Genomic DNA, 20,333 nt, shown 5'->3' with positions numbered 1-20,333 from the left:
CTCCGAGTCTTTTCATTCCCACCGATCATAACAGAACTAAACACCCTAGGGCCTAGGATAACACAGTCAGTTTTTCTGCTCAAAATTCTACGAAAAGCAGAATCGATCCCTCCAGGGACATCGAACGGTTAAAAAGCATCCACAACCGATTGTTAGTTGCGTAACACCCGCCCGGACAGAATGCGCAATCTGAACATAATTATCAAACTCCGTTCAAGAAACGACCAGAAGTTCCACAACGCGGGTAAAAACGACCCAGAAGGCTCACAAAAGAAAAAGTATCATACTGGAACAAACTCACCGGATTGATTCTCTAAATTCATGTGCTGCCTGTCACTTCCGGATGTTCGGTGAACTTGGGGCAGCCAAAAACCCACAGTACTGAGGACACAAATCAAACAAATCACTTTTTCATTTTTCACTTTTCACTATTCCATTTCTGAATGTAAAATTGTATTCTTATATAACTGTATATTAAAATGGACAGAACATTTTTCGAATGACGGGGTTGGTGGTTTGATGGCTACCGCTTCTGCTTCCTAAGCAGAAGGTCATGGGTTCAATCCCAGGCCCGTCTCTTTCCTCGTACTTTGTAGTTGTATATCTCTCACTTGCTTCTATCTTCCATTCTAAATCTATCACATTCAAACTATTCGTTCATAGCAATCGCTAGAACCCGAGACGGACAAGAAACCGTTTCCCTAACGCTTCCATTCTTCCACGTGCATTCTTCCAGGCGTAAGCCTGATATATAGGCAGTCTGCTAACCACAAAAGCAAACCTCTCTGCCATGCCTTTCCCCCAATCCATACACTCCCGCATGTACTGGCTTAGATGCAGTGGTATATACGGTCTACGTGGGAGCCAGTATAATGCATCATCAAATTCCTCCCCCTTCCCCACATTGGTCTGCATTCTGACGTGGCAGGTGCCATTGTTGCCTAAAAATAGAAGATCACCAGCACTTATACACTGAGGATGCCTGTTAGTCCCAAGCAGTCATTCGGTTGGTTCCTTGTGTAAGTGCAGCTGATCTGGCGATACTGGAGTAGCATCCACGGGTGGCCAATCAAGCTCAAGCTCAAGCTCAAGCTCAATTAAAATGGACAGAACATTTTTCGACGAAAACACGCGCGAAACCGTGAGCAAAATCTATCGGACGACGCTAAACCGAACTGTCCTGCTTGGGCTTCACGAAGCACTGTCACATTCATTCGTATACATAATAACAAAAATTATAGTTTTTCATGAGTAACTCATAAGCCGATTGGAATCAAGTCCTGAAGTATGGCCACTTCCCAAAGAATTGTGACAAATGGTTTGTGATACGTCAAACTTCTTGGATTTGCAAAACAAATTCATTGAAACACATATCAGTGGCATTTGCTCACGTTGGCCTCCTTCAGGCATATTCAGGGAGCCATGAACGTGACGACAACTTATGGAATGCTTCTGAAACCTTTGCGACACAGCAAACTTCGAGGTTTTGCAAAACAAGTTCATTGCACATCAATGACATCCTAGCCACATTGACCACTTCCTGGCATATTCCGGGAATCTGGTGCGCTCAAGAAGGTGGACATTTTTGGAATGATTCTGAGACCTTCATCGCTACACAACTTACCTCATGGTTTTGCAGAACAAATTCATTTAAACATATATCAATGACTTCTGATCAGATTGGTCACCTTCCGGTGCACTACTTTCTATTAAAATTGAGACTTTATGGAACTTGCTTCAAAATAGTGATCGTCTCTAAAATGAGACCTGCTATCAACCCTGCGAAAAGTATTTTGTTGAAAAATTGGAAATCGAACTAATGATCATCTCCATATAAAGCGAACGTGAAGCCAACTACGCCAAGATGCCCTCTGTTTATGAAGATTGTTCACTTGCACCGTTGAGAATTAATACCTTCCCAGGACATTTCGAAGCTAATCATTACCACCAGGAACCCCGTTGAAGTATGAACAACTATGTATTCCTTAAAAACGAACTAAAAGATATTCATTTTCAAAGGCTTAACGATACAAACGATACAAAACATTCAGTAGTAAGAAAAGAAAGCGAAAGATAGAACTGAAACGCGCCGCCCCGGCCTCAATGTTTCGACTTCTTCTCCCTCAGATGTGCATTCTTACCGAAAATGGCCTGTTTCTTGAAGTTGATCACCGAGTCGTCCACGGTGGCCGTATCGATCCGGTGCACCTTCGATACGCCTCCGCTCGTTTTGTCCTCCCTCTTGGCGCTCTTACCGCCGAGTGGTTTCACCAGGAACTCCGTCGCACTACTGTGAGCGCCTCCGTTGACGCTCAGTGGCACGTAATCGCTCGACCCCTTAGAGGATTTCTTCGACTTTCCTTCCGACAGTTCCTCCACTTCGAACGTTCCGGATCGCGTCCAGATGGGCAGGGGCAGTCCCTTCGCAGGTTCCTTCACATCCTCCGGCCGAATGCGGTTCGTGTTGTGGTAGGTTTTCTTCTTCTTGGCAACGATGGCTTCCTGTTTGAGGGCTTCCTGTCCGGCAGGCAGCACACTGGAAACCTTGAATCCGATCGTCTTGGGCGTGACGGGTTCCTCCTTGAAGCCGTGGTTCCGTTTGAGCAGTTTGTGATCCGGCGTTACGGGTTCCTCGTGGAAGCCCGCCTCCAACCGGGAGAGGGCCTTCAACTTACCGGTGGTGGTCTTGCGTGGTGGAGTGACTTCTCGTGGGGCCGTGACAGTGGCAATGCTCGATTCTGTGTGAGATAGTTTTTGCTTCTTGACAACTTTGGCGATCGGTTCGGATAGGGATTTCTTAAACTGGGCCAGCTCATCGTCGAGGGACAGTACCGATTTGAGGGGGGCAGTGTTGACCTTTTCGAGTTCCTTCTTTTTGGGAGCTGCGTCATCTGATTTGTCTTTCTTCTTATGTTTCACGGAGACAAGTTCCTTGACAGGTTCTTCCACAACCGTGTCGGAGACATCCCTTTTCTTGTCCAGTTTGGAATGTTCTTCCGGTGATGACATCACTTCCAGCGAAGAAACTTCCACGTGTTTGTGCTTTTTGTCCTTCTTCTGTTTAACCTGAAGTGCTGCTTGAACTTCTTCTACGGCTGTCGGAGCCGCCGGCTGTTGATTCTTCTCCTTGAGCTGTTTGCTCTTTGGCTTCTTCTTCTCCGCTTTGGCCTTCTTCAGTTCGTCGATCTGCTCGCTGTACATGGCAAACGCGGAAATAGCTCGTTTCACCACCGGTACCGGTTGCTTCAAGACGACAAGTTTCGCTTCTTTCTCCTTCTCCGCCTTCTTGGCTTTCTTCGCCTTCTTCTCCAACTTGGCAGCGATTCCTTCGATTGGTTTGCCGTCCTCCTGTTGATTCTCCTTGTTCAGCTGCTCGCGCAGTTTGGCAGCCTTCTTCGCTTTCTTGCGCTCCCTCTTTGCCTCCAGTTGGGCCATCTTGCGCTGCAGCGCCCGAGCCAGCTGATCCTCCTTGGTTTCGCCCAGCTCCTCCAGCAGATAGTTCACCTGTTTCTTCTTCTTCTTTTTCTTCTTCTTCTGTTGTTCCGTGGATTCGTCTGCTTCTCCCTCGGCACCTTCTTCTTGTTTCTCCTGCTCCCGCTGGCGGCGTTTCTCGTCCTGAAATTGGGAAATCAGCGATTAAAAACTGTATGGAGTCCTTCTTCTAGGACTGGTAGCGATCAAATGTCTAAATATAGCAACTTTAGAGACCTTATCACTTAAAAAAGAGACTAAACAGGGACCACGAAATACTGATAAAATATAATAATGATTTCTCGGAGATTATGACCAGACATTTCTCAAGAATTACTTCTAAGAATTCTTTGGGTATTTCTCGAGACATTACGCAAAGTATTACTCTATATATTTTTCATATAAGATTTTCTGCAGAAATTCATTTCGTCATTCAATTCGAATATTTGATAAAAGTTTGCCTAGGGTATTACTTTAAACCAGGAGTTAGTCGCGTGACTCATTCACGAACTTCGTATAGATTTTTTCCAAGATTTTGGTTCAGAATTCGACCACAGTTTTTTTTCACCTTTAGAAATTACTACAGGTATGTTCCGTTTTTATCACGTTCCGATTTTGTCACGCTCCGATTTTGTCACGTTCCGATTTCGTCAACAAATTATTCCGTTTTTATCAACAAACAATTTTTTTTTTAAAAAGCTTAGATTATAAACTTAAAAATTATTCCGATGCAATTTAAATATATTTCAATAGCCTCAGGGTTGAATTTTTGACATTATGTTAGTGTTGAGCACCTACGATACATGGTAGGTGCCAAGTCATATACGATTCAATAAGGTTTGACACCTTCCTAGCCGCTAATCATTTAGAGTTTTCAAACATATCATTGACTGTTGGACAAACCCTAGTTTGCTTAAACAGTCGAGAGTTGCTCTGGCCACGTCCTAGCAACAACTGGAATATGTGACGTACTTAAGGGCGTTGCAGAGACCTCTCCTTTTTCTTATATCACATGACATCATCGAATGTGATAGACATATTTGTTAAGTTCTTTGTTATATGGGATGTACCTAGGAATGAACTCAAGAATATTTGAGCAACGGTAAGAATGTCGACCCCATAATATTTTGGACATTCGTCCTCATTTTTGTTTACGGTGGATCCAACTTTCGAACGAATCCTATTCGTTCGAATCCATCATCTGTGTAAACAGGAATACATAACGGTTTTCGATCCAAAGCTCATTCGAACGTAAGCAAGAATAGGGAATATTATCTTTTATCTCTCAAACTCGATAGCATTATACAAATTATAGCAAACGGCCATTGATTAGGTCCTGGCCCAAGAGGTAGGGGAGCAAACTCCATAATATAAGTTTGCATCGAGGAAGATAGAAGATTCGACAATTCGAGAAACTTTTGATACTGGACGTTCCCACATACACTTTTATGATTTTGATGAACTTTTTTAATATTAGTGTTACTTAACAAAAATTTAGAATTTTAGTTGCCAGCCTGTTCGTGATCTAACGCAAAGCTAAAAAGCGAAGGTGGCACTGTTCTAGAATGACATTTGGTGCAATCCCAATCGAAGATGGTAGTGATATGTTTAAAAGGAAAATCCCCACAATCAATTCACTGATTAGTTTTAAAAGCACGGGAAACCGTAAATATTAATTTGAGTTTGCAAAACTTTCACAACAGAAACCCACATTTAATCGCCAATCGGGTGTGGCAAAGATGCAAAAAAATTTACTTGGCAAAAATGCACTCAGTTGATAACAACGGAAGTGTTTATAAGACCACTAAGCTGAGAAGAAGGCTCTTTCTCAGTTGGGGTGTAATGTCATAAGAAAGAAGAAGGATTAAGATAAAGAGAAGAAAATGAAGAAGAAATTCTAACCAAGAAAATTAAAACAATTAATGATTTGTCACAGAATCATTTTGATTGATTGGAGCTTACAATCAACTTTCATTACGAACCTATACGAATGAACAATCTGAATGCTCCTCAAAGCTCCTAAACATCAATACTGTGCATTTATATGATGAAAATGTGTATTATACTGACGAAACTGCAATTTAATTTTCAAATTCGTTAAATATTTTGTCTAAGAAAATTATTCCGTTTTTGTCACGGTTCCGTTTTTGTCAACTGAAAATTGCCAATTGTGTTGATAAAAACGGAACATACCTGTACCTTTAAAATTAATACAGAGACTTCATTTATCCAGAAGGACCTCAGCCCTGCCGGAAGTCAACCTAGGGTTTCTTCCAAGATTTTCTCCTTCTTCAGGAATTCAATTAGTAATTTATTTGAGTATATCTTTAGAAATCACTCCTGCGATTTTTTTTTCAAGATTTCGTTTCGGAACGCTTTTAAGAATTCAACCAGGATTTTTTCCAAAGACACCAGAGATTCCTCCAAAAATTTAGAATCCAAGAATTCCTTCGAATATTCTTCCATACATTTCTCAAGGAAGTCATCAGCCCTCCTAGAATGCAACTTTCAAGATTGGCCTCTTCTTCATGAATTCAACCAGTAATTTTTCAAAGGATATATTTAAAAAGTACCTCTGAGATTTTTTCCAAGATTTTGGTTCAGAACACTATTAAGAATTCAACCAGGATTTTTCCTTGGATACGTTTAGAAATTACTACAGAGATTCATCCAAAGGTTCAGAATCCAGGAATTCTTTTAAAGATTCTTCAAAATATTTCTCGAGGAAGTCCTCAGACCTCTCGAAATTTTACCTAGGCTTCTTTTCCAACATTTTCTTCTTCTTCAAGAAATCAACCAAGAATTTATCTAAGAATATCTTCAAAAATTACTTGTGAGATTTTTACCAAGATGTTGGTTCAGAATATTTTTAAGAAATCAAGCAACCAGGTTTTTTGAAGGGAACTTCTAAAAATTACTACAGAGATTCCTCAAGAGATTAGGGATCCAGGAATTCCATTAAAGATTATTCGGGATATTTGTGAAGGAAGTCATCAGCACTCCTGGAATGCAACTTAGGTTTTCTTCCAAGACTGTCTTTTTCTCTATGAATTCAACCATTTCTCTAAGGATACGTCCAGAAAGTACTCCTGAGTTTTTCCAATACTTCGATACAGAACACTTTCACGAATTGTACAAGTTTTTTTAACAATGATACTTTTAGAAATTACTACAGATATTCCTCTAGAGATTCGGAATCCAGGAATTTCTTCAACCCTTTAACGTTCAAGGATCCGTCATCGTAATCATCGTCATCATCGAAACTTTAAAAGCAGTTTGATTTTAACGAGTGAATGCTAATGGTATCTGTAGAGCACCGTCACTTTTCGACGAATTCAACCAATGTTCAATATTGTAAACTTGTTATTGGAATGATTTTAAGAGCTTATTTGTTTATTCAAAGAGCCTACTTGTTGGATCAATAGGGCAACAATAACTAATCAATTCATTTTTGATTGACAACAATTTTTTTTTAACAATTTCGATAATTTTAGCAAAAAATTCAATAAATTTTGTGCCAGCAATTTTTGTATTAAGCATTACCTGCCATTCAACACATTGAATGAAGTCGTAGACGAGAAGTGCTTTTAGATTCTCCCAGATATTTCAAGGAAGTTCTCAGTCCTCCCTTAAATTTTCTTATTCTTCAAGAATTTAGCGAGAAACTTGTCTAAGGATATCTCAGAAATCTACTCCTAAGATTTTCCCGGGGATTGCTTCTACAAACTTTGTTCAGATTTCTTTAAAATTTGAATCAGAATTACTCCAGAGATTCCTTGAAGGGTGTCTCAATAAATTCTTCCAGAAATTTCAAGGGTGTTTCTAAAGAAAGTCCTATTATAGTTATCACTGACGAAACTCCTGATGAAATGAATGATAAACTCTTGCAGGAAAGAACACCTGCAAGTATCTTTGAAAAAGCTTCTAGACCTTTGAGCAAGTCTTATCCAGTAAGATTCTCTAATAGGATCCTTGAAAAATCTGGGGGAAATCGTTAGAAAAATTTATAAATAGAAGGTGTACAGACACCGACACGTCAATGCTTCCAGTGAACGATTGTCCTTTGACGGAAGCACCACACCTGACAACGGACTAGCATGCAACGCCCAGTGGCACAGTCGAAATACGTTCCTGACAAAAAGTTTTTCCGGACTGAAGCGGGAATCGAACCCACACTCCTTGGCACGATGCGGTTAAATGCTTGGTAACACTAACCGCAAGGCCACGACCCGGCCTACCAGTCAGTGATTTTCGATAGCGATCGATATAGATTCGTTTTGAACCGTTAAGGATCGCCATCGTTGGTCAAAGATCTATGAAGAATTATGAAGACTGGTTGGTCGGGGAAGCCCACAGGAAACCCTAAAAAAATTTTTGAGAAATCCATGGAGTATTAACTTGAGAAGTTACCCACGTTTTGGAAAAACATTGGAAAAAAAAACTGTAGGAGTAATGCCTGGACGAAATGTTAGCCTCTGAAGAAAATTTATGAACAAAATCATCAAGGACTTCGTGAAAGAGTTCCTAATAGATTTCGTGAATAAAAAAAAAAACAACCTCTGGGGGAATTGATGGAACACTTTCTGGGTTAATCCATGGAGGAGTTCTTCCTAAACGACGTTCTGCAACCCCGGATCAAAACTTTGTGCATTTCCCCTGGGACAATTTTTGTAGGAATATTTGGAAGAAGATATTCTACACTCAGGCAAATGGACTATCGATAAACATAGAAACCCCTTATGAAAATTCGCCACAAGAAATCGGGTTGAAATTCATAAATTTGAAAACCAAAAACGTTTACGCGGCAACCTGGAATCGAACCAAGAACCTTGCTATCGATAGGCCCGAGAGTACACTACGCGCCTATCGACGCCTTGATGTGGAGTGATGCTAAAACGATACATAAAGTGTTCGTATTGCAATAATCGTTGGAAGAATTTATGAGAGACTTGATGGAGGAATCATGAGATAAATTTTTGAAGCGATCTCTGGAGGAGTCCTTCAAATTATGCAATACGAAATGTTTGAAGAATTCCCGATGCTTCCTCAAGAAATCTGAGGAAAATTCCTGCTGAATCTGTGAAATAATCTCATACTGTCTTTTAAAGTTTCTCTGGAACCTCTAGATTTTGGCAGCAAGATTTACTGCAAGCAGAATAAGGAAAAGTGACGTTAGGATCATTTCGGTTGAAGTAAAGACTTTAGAGCAGGCCTGCCCAACCTTTTTGTCTCTTTTTCGACATAAATGGTTGCTGCGTTCGCAAGAATAGACCAATATGAACAAAATTAGTCTCAAATGAAAGCTTGGTAATCTATTTGTCTAATCCATGCTGAAAAATTGTAATTTATATCAACCTCTTTGCTACCGATGCAATTCAGTCCAAAAATGATCCGGCCCGCGGGCCGGACTGATTTTTACTTTTGCTTGCATGGCTAGCGAAGAGTATGAAATAAATTTAAAATTTTCAGCATGGATTAGACAGATATAGGGGCAATGGGCGCAATATGAACATACGGGGCAATATGAGCCACCCCGGTTTTGACCTCAAAAACAGTGTTTTAATGTCTAGTGTCGTTACGATCTGCTAAAGGATGCCTCAAATAGCCACCACAATAAAAACCGTAAGAATATTCGTTTAAACACTCAAGATATTTACCAAAATGTACAAATTTGTCCTTCGTCATGAAAAGCTTATAATTTTGGCAATTTTTAATTAAGTCTATAAGACAATTATATTTATAATTCTGGTAAATTTTACCAATCCATTGAAACTTCTGATCATAATGAACAGTTCGTGAGCGAAATTAGATTTGTTCGTAAACAAAATTATTGAAAAACAATATATTATTTTCAAGATGAAGGGGCGGGGCAAAATGAGCCACCTAGATTTAAGCAAAACAAACGATGTTTTGAGCATAAAAATGCATTGCCTAAATATACCAGATTATTTTTTTACTGCATAGTCATCTTTATGCACCATTACAAGTGGAACACTTTGCTAGAAAATACGTTGAACCAAGTAGCGCAATTTAGTACTAGTACAACATGGTCTGTTTACTATGTATTATGTATCTTTAAAAAATAAGCCGCTAGAATCAATAATTTCAAGCAAAGCTAATACAATTTCCTTTCCAATGATGTACTCTTCACCACTAACTCTTCTCTATACTGTTTTAAATAAAAATCATTCGATTGAATGAGGTGGCTCATACTGCCCCGTAGGGTGGCTCATAATGCCCCATATGGTTGGTGACCACGTAGAAAAACATGGTTTTTCAAAAAGTTCCTGAAATAATTTGCAAGTTGATGTTAACTTTATTTATCGACGTAACATGGAAGATAACATTTTATAGTACAAGTCACTTGCATTTAAACCATATTTTTTGCTGTTTTTCTAAGCATTCCATGATGTTTTCCTTAGGCGGCCCATATTGCCCCGATCACCCCTACTACCAAGCTTTTATTTGAGACTAATTTTGTTCATATCGGTCTATTCTTGCGAACGCACCAACAATTTATGTCGAAAAAGAGCCAAAAAGGTTGGGCAGGCCTGCTTTAGAGACCTTCCGTTATAGAGATTTTTTAGAGACAGTTTCTAAATTGATACCCGCTACCATCCCTGCTAGAGGTAGTAACAAGAGTGTTAAAGACTTTCCTGAAGAAAATTCTGGTGGAATCGGTGGAGAAATTTTTAGAAGTATTGCTTGAGAGATCCCTGAAGGAGTTCAAAGTATTCTAGAAGCAACCTCTAGAGAAATCACTTGAAGAATTTCTGAAGTATTTCGCCGAGAAATCCGTAACGAAATTGCTGAAGAACCTAAGGAATAGTCGCCTAAGAGTCTCTGAAACCTCTATAATAGTGCACCAGTATTCTTTCAAACGAAGGAAAAAATATATTCCTATAGGAACCATTTATGTTAAAAAAAGATACTTTAAGGAAAGTTCCATTAAAAATAAATACTTTTCAGACTTGCATTAGAATAGAGACCGAGTTTCTAAAAAGAGACCTGCAACCAGCCTTGACAAAGTGATGAAATCGCTAAAAACTTACTGGTTTACCAGCTCTGTCGGACTACAAACTACTCACTCACCTTCTTCTTCTGTCTCAGCGTGGCACTCTCCTTGCGCTTCTCTCTATCCACCCGTACGATCTCGTTGCACCGCGACAGAATGGCTTCCGTGTCGAACTCACTCAAATCCTTCGGTTTCTTCTTCTGGACTATCGGCTTCTTGGGCGATGGCTGCGTCTCCTCCGGTTCCATCTCTTCCTCATCCACCTCCATCGGCTCGACTGAATCTTCGTTCGTCTCCTCTCCTGAATTTTCCTTGCTTTTGCCTGACTTCTTCTTCTTCAGCGGAGTGTCCAGCTCCTTCTCGAGTGGCAACTTACCCGGCAGGGAAGCCCGTTTGTCCTGCTTGCTTGCGGGGGACAGTCCCTGCGAGAGTCGCTTGTTCTTCTTGGCAAGAGCCAACGCCGCTGGATTCGTTACCAAGTTGCCCAACTCTTCCTTGGTCGATGGCTTCGATTGTTCCTCTGTCGCCATCTGCTCGCCGTTGCCATTCGTCGTAACGTCCATTGTGTTGCGCTTGGCTTTCTTCGCCGACGAAGAGTAGAAATCGGCCGAAATGAGGGCCGGTGTTGGGAGTGACTTGCGCGACTTGACCGTGTCCGACGTGTCTTCCATAGCATTTGACGAGCGACGCTTTTCGGCGCTCTTGGCTTCCTTTGTTTCGGCCTGGGGCGATGCTTTTGCGGGAGTCTTCTTCGGTGACTTGGGTGATTCGACGACGTCGCTTGAAGAGGTGACCTTTGCGGGCGATTCTGGACCTTGCTGAAGCGATGTATTCTTCTTCGGAGATGCTGTTGTTGTTTCTTCAACTGTTGTAGAGGCATTCAAATCCTCAGTTGATGTCTCCTGGACTTCTTCCTTATCCAAAGACTTCATAGCAGGGGTCTTTTTCGGCGATTTCACATCAACGGTTTTCGCCGGAGTCTTCTTGGGCGAATCAATCTTCGAAACGCCCAAAAGTTTGGAGGTATCACCCTTTTTCGGCGATTTAGTTACCGAGACTTTACTCTCATTAACTGAATCAGTCTTCGAAACGTCCGAGCGCTTGGAAGTATCGCCCTTCTTAGGAGATTTAGCTAACGACACATTTCTCTCATTCGCCGTCGATTTCTCCGCCTTGGACGTTTCCTTCTCATCCTCACTAGAATCCAACTGTTGCACGATGCGCTTTCGCTTTTTCTCCTTCTTCTTGCTCGATCGGTCAGCTTCCTCTTCCGAGTGCAGATCGTCACCGGTGCCATCCAGCAGTTCGCCCACCTCTTCGCCATCCGACGCGATGAACGAATCGTCATCCTCATCTTCCTCATCCTCCTCGTCCGTATCCTGGCTACCGATGCTCTCTCCGAACTCATCGGCCTTATTATTCTCAATCTCCGCTCGAGTTTCACTGTCCATTGAGTCGCCCGACTCATACTCATCCACCTCCATTGCTTCGTCGTCCACAAAGCTGCTCCTCTTCTGCGAAGCGTCGATTTCATCTTCCTCGTCCTCCTCTTCATCCTCCTCGTTCACCCTCAAAGACAGCTTCTTCTCCAACGACTTCCTCTTCAGCGACTCGTTCAGCGTCTTCACCTCTTCCTCCCGCTTCTCTTCCTCTTCCTGCTTCCTCACGCTGAACACATCGATGCCCTTGCCCTTGCCGGATCCCTTCACGGCTTGGCTCCACGATTTCGAAGCCGGTGGTGTCACCTCCTCCCCATCCTTCTGTTCCTCCTCCGGAATCTCGTCCAGAGGTGCCTGTTTGGCAGCGATCGGTGTCGACGAGGAACCCTCGCGCAGATGGGAGAAGTGGGACTTGCCCTTGGTGGGCTTCGGCGTTCCCAGGATCGACATCGACAGATCCGTCCGGTTCATGTCCTCGCGGACCTGATCGACGATGCCCGCTATCGAGGCGTCGATGGATTCGTTCAGGGATTCTTCCACTTCTTCCGAGGGTTCGTCCGCGGCTTTTTTGGGCGTTTCGCTGGCTTTTTTGGGCGTTCCACTTGCTTTGGAGGGAGTTTTCGGCGACGCTTTAACCGGAGTAGCTTTGACGGGGGACTCCTTGATTGTTTCATCGACTACGGTTATTTTCTGAACTTTTTTGGGCGATTCGCTTGCCTTCGTGGGGGTCTTGGGCGTTGCTGGCGGCTGGTTGGCCTCTTTCGGCGATTCCTTGATGGTTTCATCAACGATGATGACATCGGAGGTCTGAAATGAGATTGGGAACGATATGAAAAATAGTGATGAATTGAAAAAAAAAGTGAGGCTATTCGAAAGTATAAGAATAAATATGGAAATGCGGAGATATTGTTGCGACTCAATAAGACCTCTTAAAATGCTTCTTGAACTCGCTTTGTCCCAGTGGGTACATAATGTCAAGAAGAAGAAGAAGTAGAACGTATACTGCACTCCTTCAGAATTTTCGATATATGCCTATGTCTGCAATTCTAAAAACTAATTTCTTGAAAGTCAATTAGGATATTAATCATTAAATGTTCCTGGGATTCATTCAAGAATTTTCCTCCAAGAGTTCACTCAAAAAAGTTTTCAGATTGCTTCCACAATTATATCAAAAATTTATTCAGAAATGTGGGCACTAGTTTCTCCAGAAATCTTATTATTTAAATGTAACACATGAGATTGTATAACATTTCGCGGTAATCCACTTCGCGGTGTACCATTTCGCGCTAAGTAGTCACGGAATTTTTCTCGAATTATCTGTAGAGATTTCATCAAAATGCATTACTAGGATTTTTTCCTACAGGAATTCTTTCGGATTTACTTTCAAGGAATACTCCAGATTATCCTTCAAATATCCTTACACGACTTTTGTCCAATTGTGTCCTTCAAGATCAGCTGTCCAATATTAAGAATTTCAGTAAGGAGTCTTCCAGGTTTGCCTGTTATCCGAGGAATTTTCAATGAATTCCGCCTGGGATTTCTGTAGCACTCGCAAAAGGGATTCTCGTAAAAGTTTGTTCGATGATTCTTCTAGAAATTTCCAGTGGAATAACTACAAAAAATGTTTTGAGAATTCTTTCAAGAAGTATTCGTCTAGGGATTTCTCCAGGATTTGCAAGAGGTAATCGCTTGGGAATTTCCACATTTTTAGGAGCTACCATTACCATAAAGGGTCGAGCAATTCTTCTAATAATTTCTTTGCAAATTCGTGCGAGGATTTTTTGAAGGTTCTCTCCAATATTTTTTACGGAATGCTGTCCAGAATTCTTTTGAGAATCAATCCAGGCATTCTTTTGTGGATACCTCAAAGAATTACTTCTCATGAATTGCATTTAGGGATTCTACATGAATGCTCTGTGTAGTTCTCCATATGTTTCATAAGGAATCTCTCCCAGAATTCATCCAGAAATTTCCACACAAAATTATCCAGTTTCTCCTAGGATTTCTTCTTGAAATCCTTCAAGGTTGTCTACGATCATTCCTCAAATGATTCCTGTATGGGTTTCTCAAGAAATTCCATAAGATATTTCAGGCTTGGCTCAAAGTATTTAAAGATTGTGATTTTAGAGACAACATGTCTAGTAATGCAGAATAAAAAGAGACCACACAATAATAAAGAAAGCAAAAGAAAAAAATGTATCTGTTTGAACCTTTTTTATAAGGATATCTCAAAGAATCCGACCAGACAGACCGTTTTTTTTTCGTGATTTTCTCGTGACATTAAGCCTAGTATTATTGTAGGGTAAAGAAGTACTTGGGCATTTCCATGTTTCATATTGGCATGGTTTTCTAATTGTCACAAAGTGCCAAGAATAGCATCCGGCTTTAGATATTTGTGTAGGTATTTGTTAAAGGTTATATTTAGGTTACTTAGAAGATTTCTTGTGAAGTTTAAATTCTTTTACAATTCATGTTTTTCTTCTTGGTATCTTCCAGAATTCAAACAGGATTTTTCTCGGGATACCTCCAGAAATAACTACAGATTTTACTAGGAATTTCTTCAGAAATCCCTCCAAAGTTTGATTTCCTTAGGATTTTCGCTAATTCCCTCCAAGAATTTGATAAGACTTCCTCTGAAATTTGCGTTCAAGGGTTTTCAAAGAAACATCCTGCAACGTTTTCTGAAGGAATTCCTAAAAAGTATCTGACTGGAAAAAATATTTGGTGGGAATAATTTAAATAATTACTGGAATCATTGCACATTAAAATAAACTCCGTGGATAATTAAGAAAATTGAGAAATCTTTGTAAGAAACAAACTGCTGCATAAATTTATATAGTAATTTCACGGGGGAATTTTTAAATCAATTTTTGGTAGAAACCGTGGATGAATTCTTGAATGAATGCTTATGGAAAGGACTCTCCCTAGAGGAAATGTTGTAGGGATTTTCTAGGAAGCACTTCTATGGAAATCTTTAAAAGATCTCGTAGAATAACAGCTGGATGATTCTAAGGAAGAATTGCCGTAAAAATCTCTGGATGAGATTCCAGATGTTCCCTGTAGAAATGACTGACGGTAGAAACGTTGAGATGCTAACGCATTTCGTAATGAAAATTATGTAGAAACTCTTCTAAGCATCCCTTGATGCTTGACGTTGTAAACATTTCTGGACGGGTTCGTGGTAGAATTGAGAGAGGATTCTTCGGAGGACTGGAGCAGTCCCTGAAAGCTTATCAGGAGAAATTTCCGGAGATAGACACTGGAAGAATTTTTGAATGTCCGGTGGAATGATCATGTAAGAATTCGTGGATATACCTCTGGAGCCGCTAGAATTTTGCACCAAGATTCTCTGCAATGAGGAAATGGAAAACACTGGGACAATTGGATTCCTGGATGGCGACATTCCTTGAAAAACATTGAACAGAATTCCTGAAGAAACTTGTATAGAAATGCTCGTAATAATTGCTGTAGTATTTGCTAGTGTAAAACCTCAAACGATTATTTTTAAAGAATTCATTGCAAATTTCCATGGAAAAATTACTCGAAATTTTTTTTGAAGAACTACAGTAGTAATTCGTGGATGAGAGTTAACCTTCCAGTCGTCACGCGGTTTGTCACCGTCAGAACCACTTCGCTGCTATTGTGCACGAAAAGCAAGGTTTTTTCAACAGTGTTGTACAAAATACAACAGCGCGACGACGGAAGTGTTAAACAAATTCTAGATATTTTCTGGAAGAGCTGGAAAAGTTCCAATAGATTTCTAGGAATACCTAATTTTTTACAGAATTTTGTCTGCGTGTTGCAAGTATGATTTCCGAGATTTCTGTAGGATTCTTTTCTAAGGATTCCTCCAGGAATTTATTCAAGTTCTACTCCAGGGCTCCCTCTAGCGAATACTTCAGATGTCTCTAGTAATTTTTCCAGAAATTTTGTCATGTCCGTTCTTCAGGGATTATTCGTGGATTTTACCAACAATTTGTTTAGGCTTTACCTCAGGGATTCTTTTGGAGATTTCCCCAAGAAACCAAAACATATATTTCCAGGAATTTCTGCAAGGATTGTTCACTGATTATCCCAAAGATCCAAGGGTGATCAAATCCTGAATGGATTTATTCAAAAGGGAAAGAATTCATCTAGAAAATCTAAAACAGGATTGTTCAACTGTATTCCACAGCTGGTAGCGACTGAGTGTTAACAAAAGCAATTTTAGAATCCTCATATTCATGAACGAAACCAAACAAGCCAAGAAAACAAAAAAAAAATCTAAATGGAAATCAGGAGATAAGAGTTAGGATGAGAGGATTTTTCAGAGAATCCGGCCAGACATTTCTCGAAGGATATTTCTAAGTTGTTTTTTAGCGAACTACGACAAATATTACTGTATGAAGTTTTTCATGATTTCATGGAATTCTGTTAAAAATACCTTTAAAAATTCGGTCTGATTTTTTTTTCTATGGATAACCCAAGAAATTGCTACAGAGATTAAACTATGTATTTGTGAATTCCTGCAGATTCTTCCCCGAATTTCTCAAGAAAGTCATAACTGCTCAAGGAATTTATTCTACAATTCTTCCTTCAATTTCGTAAAAAATCCGTTTAGGACATCTTCAAGAATTCAAGCAGTGCCAGTACCTTCTCCAGAACTTCTTAGGATTTCCTCTAAGATTGTCGTTCAGGAATCTATAAGGATATTTTCAAAAATTACTAAAAAGATTCCCTCAGAAGGCTTGTAGATTTTCTGGATGAGTACTTGATAGATTTCCTGGAATTATTCCTGTAGGAATTTTCGATGAAATTCCTGGTATAAACAGAGTATGAATTGAAGGAATTCACATGAAAATGGGAGAAAGAATAACAGGAAAAATCGACATTGGAACTCTTAGAGAACTAAATACCTAAAACAATTCCTTCTACTGCAGATTTAAGATTGCTGAAGTTATTCCAATCTACTTTAAAGATGTTTGCTGTCGTTTTGAACGTTTTTTTAGAAATTATCGGATCATTTAAAAAAAAAAACCTATCTCATAAAAGGTATTACAGAAGAACACCTTTAAGTATACTTGATTAAGTTCTAAAGCAACCCTCGAACTCCCACCAGATTCTCAGAAAAAAACTGATGGGTTCTTGAGGGAACCTTGAAGGATTTTGTAGACATATTGCTAAGAAAATTAAAAAAAAGAGTCGAATCTCTATAAATATCCTGCATAAATTCATCGAAAATTATCAGACGGCATCCCGGAAGAGATTTGCGGAGGAATGATCAGAGGAATTACTGTCCTATAAGCTAGTTGCAACCTTAAATGATCGTTTAAAGAAATCATAAAAATTTGACTTAGAGAAATTATTCAAGAATTAGCTTAAACTAACTGCAGGAGGAATTCTCAGATGAAATGTTGAAGACATTTTTGGAGCAATCTCAGGTCGAATTCATTGAAGAATTTCTGGAAGAGTATTTCTTCGAATAAACCCTCAAGGAATTTTTAGAAATCAGAAAAATTCTTAAGCTGAAGATACATCGAAGCCAAACCGCGGATTTTCATGAACACAAATCTAGAGAATCAGACAACCGTTTGTGCTGAAAATTGAACTCACTGGTCACTCGTTGATGATGACGAGTGAGTTGAATTTTCAGCACGAATGTATGTCTGGTTCTGCAGATTTGTAGTCCTACTACTACGATTGGTTTTTCGTTCTTGACACCTTTGTGGATTATCTTGGAAAAATTCTTGTTGGGATATTTGGAGGATCTTCTAGTTTACATACTGGGGAGATAAGTCAAAAAATATCTGGAGCAAACCCTGGGATAGTCTCTGAGATTGTAGAAATTAGCGTTGTAGCAAAGATAGAGAAGTCTGGACGTTGGAGTGCTCAAAGATTTCCTGGAGCAAATTCGGAAGAAATTCCTTTAAGCATCCCTTGCCGCATCGTTGGTAGAATTTCTAGAAGACTTGGAGGAGAAATCACTAAAGCAACTTCGGGAGGAATATAAGAATTCCTGAAGCATTTTCTCTAAGAATCTTAGAAGTAATGTCTGAAGTCTGTGAAATAGTCGCGTAATAGTCTCTAGGTTTTATAACTGATTATCCCAGATATATGAGAACTAAATAACTAATTTTTGCATGGATTCATCCAAAAAGGAAGCCTGCAAAGGATCCATTAAGTAATTCTCCAACAGAATTGTTAAACTATATACTGAATTGCCTAATATAATTAGTTAGTAATTCCCAGAATAAAGGGAAATAATCCCATTTCTTCAATATACGCTCCGAATTTAATGTACTCACCGTCGAAACCGATTCATCGTCGTCTTCAACTGCCAACTTCTCGCTCAGCTTGCGCCGCTTCTCCCCGGAGGCGGCAACCGGCGTCTTCGGGTACTTGCTCTTGTTCAGCTGATCCGGCGTCCCCTCGTCAAAGTGCACATCCTTCTTCAATGGTTTCTCCTGCTCCTGCTTGTCCTCTTCCTGATTCTGTCCGCTCTTCACCGGAGTGATCGACACCACATCGACAAAGGATTCGCTCTCCTGCAGTTCCGTCTTCTGGGGACTCGCTGTTTCGTTTCCGGCTTTGACCGGGCTCGTCCCGGACGTCATAGAGGCATTCTTCCCGGAAGGCGAAGCCCTCGGAATGGGAGAATTGGAAATCGATCTATTCCTTAGCTTCCGGATATCCAGATCGGACAGGTCCGCCTCTGCCGTTTCCGTGGCATTCGGAGGATGCTCTTCCTTCTCGTCGTCCTCCACGATTATGGGCGGAGCCGCAATACTGTGGCGGGTTCTGGAGGCCTTTGGAGTGGCCGCCGCCAAATTGCCATCGTCCGAGGTGACACTGTTCCGGCGGGTTACTCGCTTGGGAAGTGTCTGCGGCGTGAGGGTCAGATCCTGCGACGGACGCCTCCGCGGAGTTCTGCGGACCTCAAGGCCAAAACTGTCCAGAAGACTTACGTTCTCCTCGGTCAACGAGGACACCAGTTGACGATTTGGGGGTCCCTTCTTGTCCTGCTCCTTCACCTTGTGAACGGAGCGATTCCCTACCAGTGATGTGTCCTTCTTGCCCTTCGCCCCACGACCACCGGAATCTTCCTCCAGCTCGGCATCGGATGGTCCATTGCTGCTTCCTTCCTGAATGGCATCGAGCACGGCTAGTTTCTTTGCGGCTGTGGCACCGCCTCCAGTAACTGTTGTCTTTTTCGGCGTTCCGGGTGCCGAAGGAGTCGGTTCCTGTTCCACCGACATCCGCCGGAGGGCTCCACGGGTCACTACAAATAAAACAACATGAATTTAAACCGCCATTGCGTCACTACTGACTGAGCCGAAAATTGCCCCCCGCATGTTCTTCTTTTGCGCCACTTTCTTACCTCTAGCGGGGACTTCCTCCTCTTTACTCATTGTGAACTGGGAATTTCAGACACTTTATAACAAATTTCACGCAACCCGATTGCGAAATTAACCGAAAACTACCCGGAGAAATTCGTCCTCTCCCGGGATGAAACACGTTTTTCTTGGCACAAAACAAGCACGCAAAACAATGCGCTCGGCCGGTCGTTCGAAATCTGACTGAAACTTCTGTCAGTTGCGTGATGTGCGTGCTGGTGTGCGTGAGGGCACCGAACGAGATTTTTTTGAAAATGAGTTACAAAGCGTTTCATTCTTCGTATCAGAGGAATAGTTTGAGATATACACACTCAATCACGATTTGCTTATTCGGTAATTTTTTATACTGGGTACGAATTGTAAATCATAAAAAATACCGAACTTTCAGCTTTTTAATTGAAAACTTCTGAGGTTCAGTAATAAATTTTACTTTTTACTGAACTACGGTAGCTGTCAGACCCAATTTTGCAACATTACCGAACAGGCCGAAAAGTCAGTAAAAACAATTACCGACTATTCAGTAGTTGATGTTTTTTACTGACTTGTCGTCAAAATCAAATCAAAACAAACTGATGCGCATGCGGGAAAGTGTCAAATGAGAATCTCCTGCTGTAAAATCGTCCGGCGCCGGGAGTCACGGCTTTGGCAACCAAGCTTTTCCTGCACCTATTTTGCCCTTCTCGTGGTAAGTAATCGAAATTTAGTGAGAAACTCAACCATTTTAAGCAACCAAAAAGGCTCAGGACTGCTTACGTTGGTAAATTCGGATGGTTTCCATACAAGAGGTGAAGTCATCTGCATCATTGAGTTTGCCTCTTGTATGCAAACCATCCAAATAATGATTTTGTCACACATTTTTCGATTACTTCCACTGAGATATGAGCATACCGTAGATGTTTATTCGTACGAAAAATGCATGTCGATGTCCATGTTCATGTCGATTGGGTGTTAATTTGTATTGATTTCTGAAAAAAACAGTATCCGGAAAAGCAAATCGGAGCATGGGAAACTGGAAAGCCAGTAAAAACGCTTTAC

The 20,333-nt window shown here is 40.9% G+C and overlaps 1 protein-coding gene across 1 annotated transcript; it reads right to left on the bottom strand.

Annotated features, from left to right (window-relative positions):
• Positions 1 to 1,959: 1,959 nt before the first annotated feature.
• Positions 1,960 to 19,494, bottom strand: LOC5576530 (titin homolog). Its single transcript, XM_001662673.2, has 4 exons — positions 19,283 to 19,494; positions 18,210 to 19,183; positions 10,564 to 12,732; positions 1,960 to 3,615 (listed from the first exon to the last, which is right to left on the bottom strand). Exons 1-4 carry the CDS (start codon positions 19,311 to 19,313, stop codon positions 2,101 to 2,103), a joined length of 4,689 nt encoding a protein of 1,562 aa, XP_001662723.2. The 5' UTR covers positions 19,314 to 19,494; the 3' UTR covers positions 1,960 to 2,100.
• Positions 19,495 to 20,333: the final 839 nt, after the last annotated feature.

The sequence above is a fragment of the Aedes aegypti genome, chromosome 1, assembly GCF_002204515.2.
Source record: "Aedes aegypti strain LVP_AGWG chromosome 1, AaegL5.0 Primary Assembly, whole genome shotgun sequence".
NCBI lineage: Eukaryota > Metazoa > Arthropoda > Insecta > Diptera > Culicidae > Aedes > Aedes aegypti.
The sequence above is the reverse complement of the archived record's forward strand: the minus strand, read 5'-3'. Positions and strand labels throughout refer to the sequence as shown.

What these genes read in the sequence shown, in the direction of transcription:
- LOC5576530 (XM_001662673.2), bottom strand. Translation starts at nt 19,313, where the DNA reads ATGAGTAAAGAGGAGGAAGTCCCCGCTAGAG. An exon ending in GGAGGAAGTCCCCGCTAGAG is followed by an intron (nt 19,184 to 19,282) that starts GTAAGAAAGTGG and finishes TTTTATTTGTAG; the next exon opens with TGACCCGTGGAGCCCTCCGG. An exon ending in CGCTGAGACAGAAGAAGAAG is followed by an intron (nt 3,616 to 10,563) that starts GTGAGTGAGTAG and finishes TCCCAATTTCAG; the next exon opens with GACGAGAAACGCCGCCAGCG.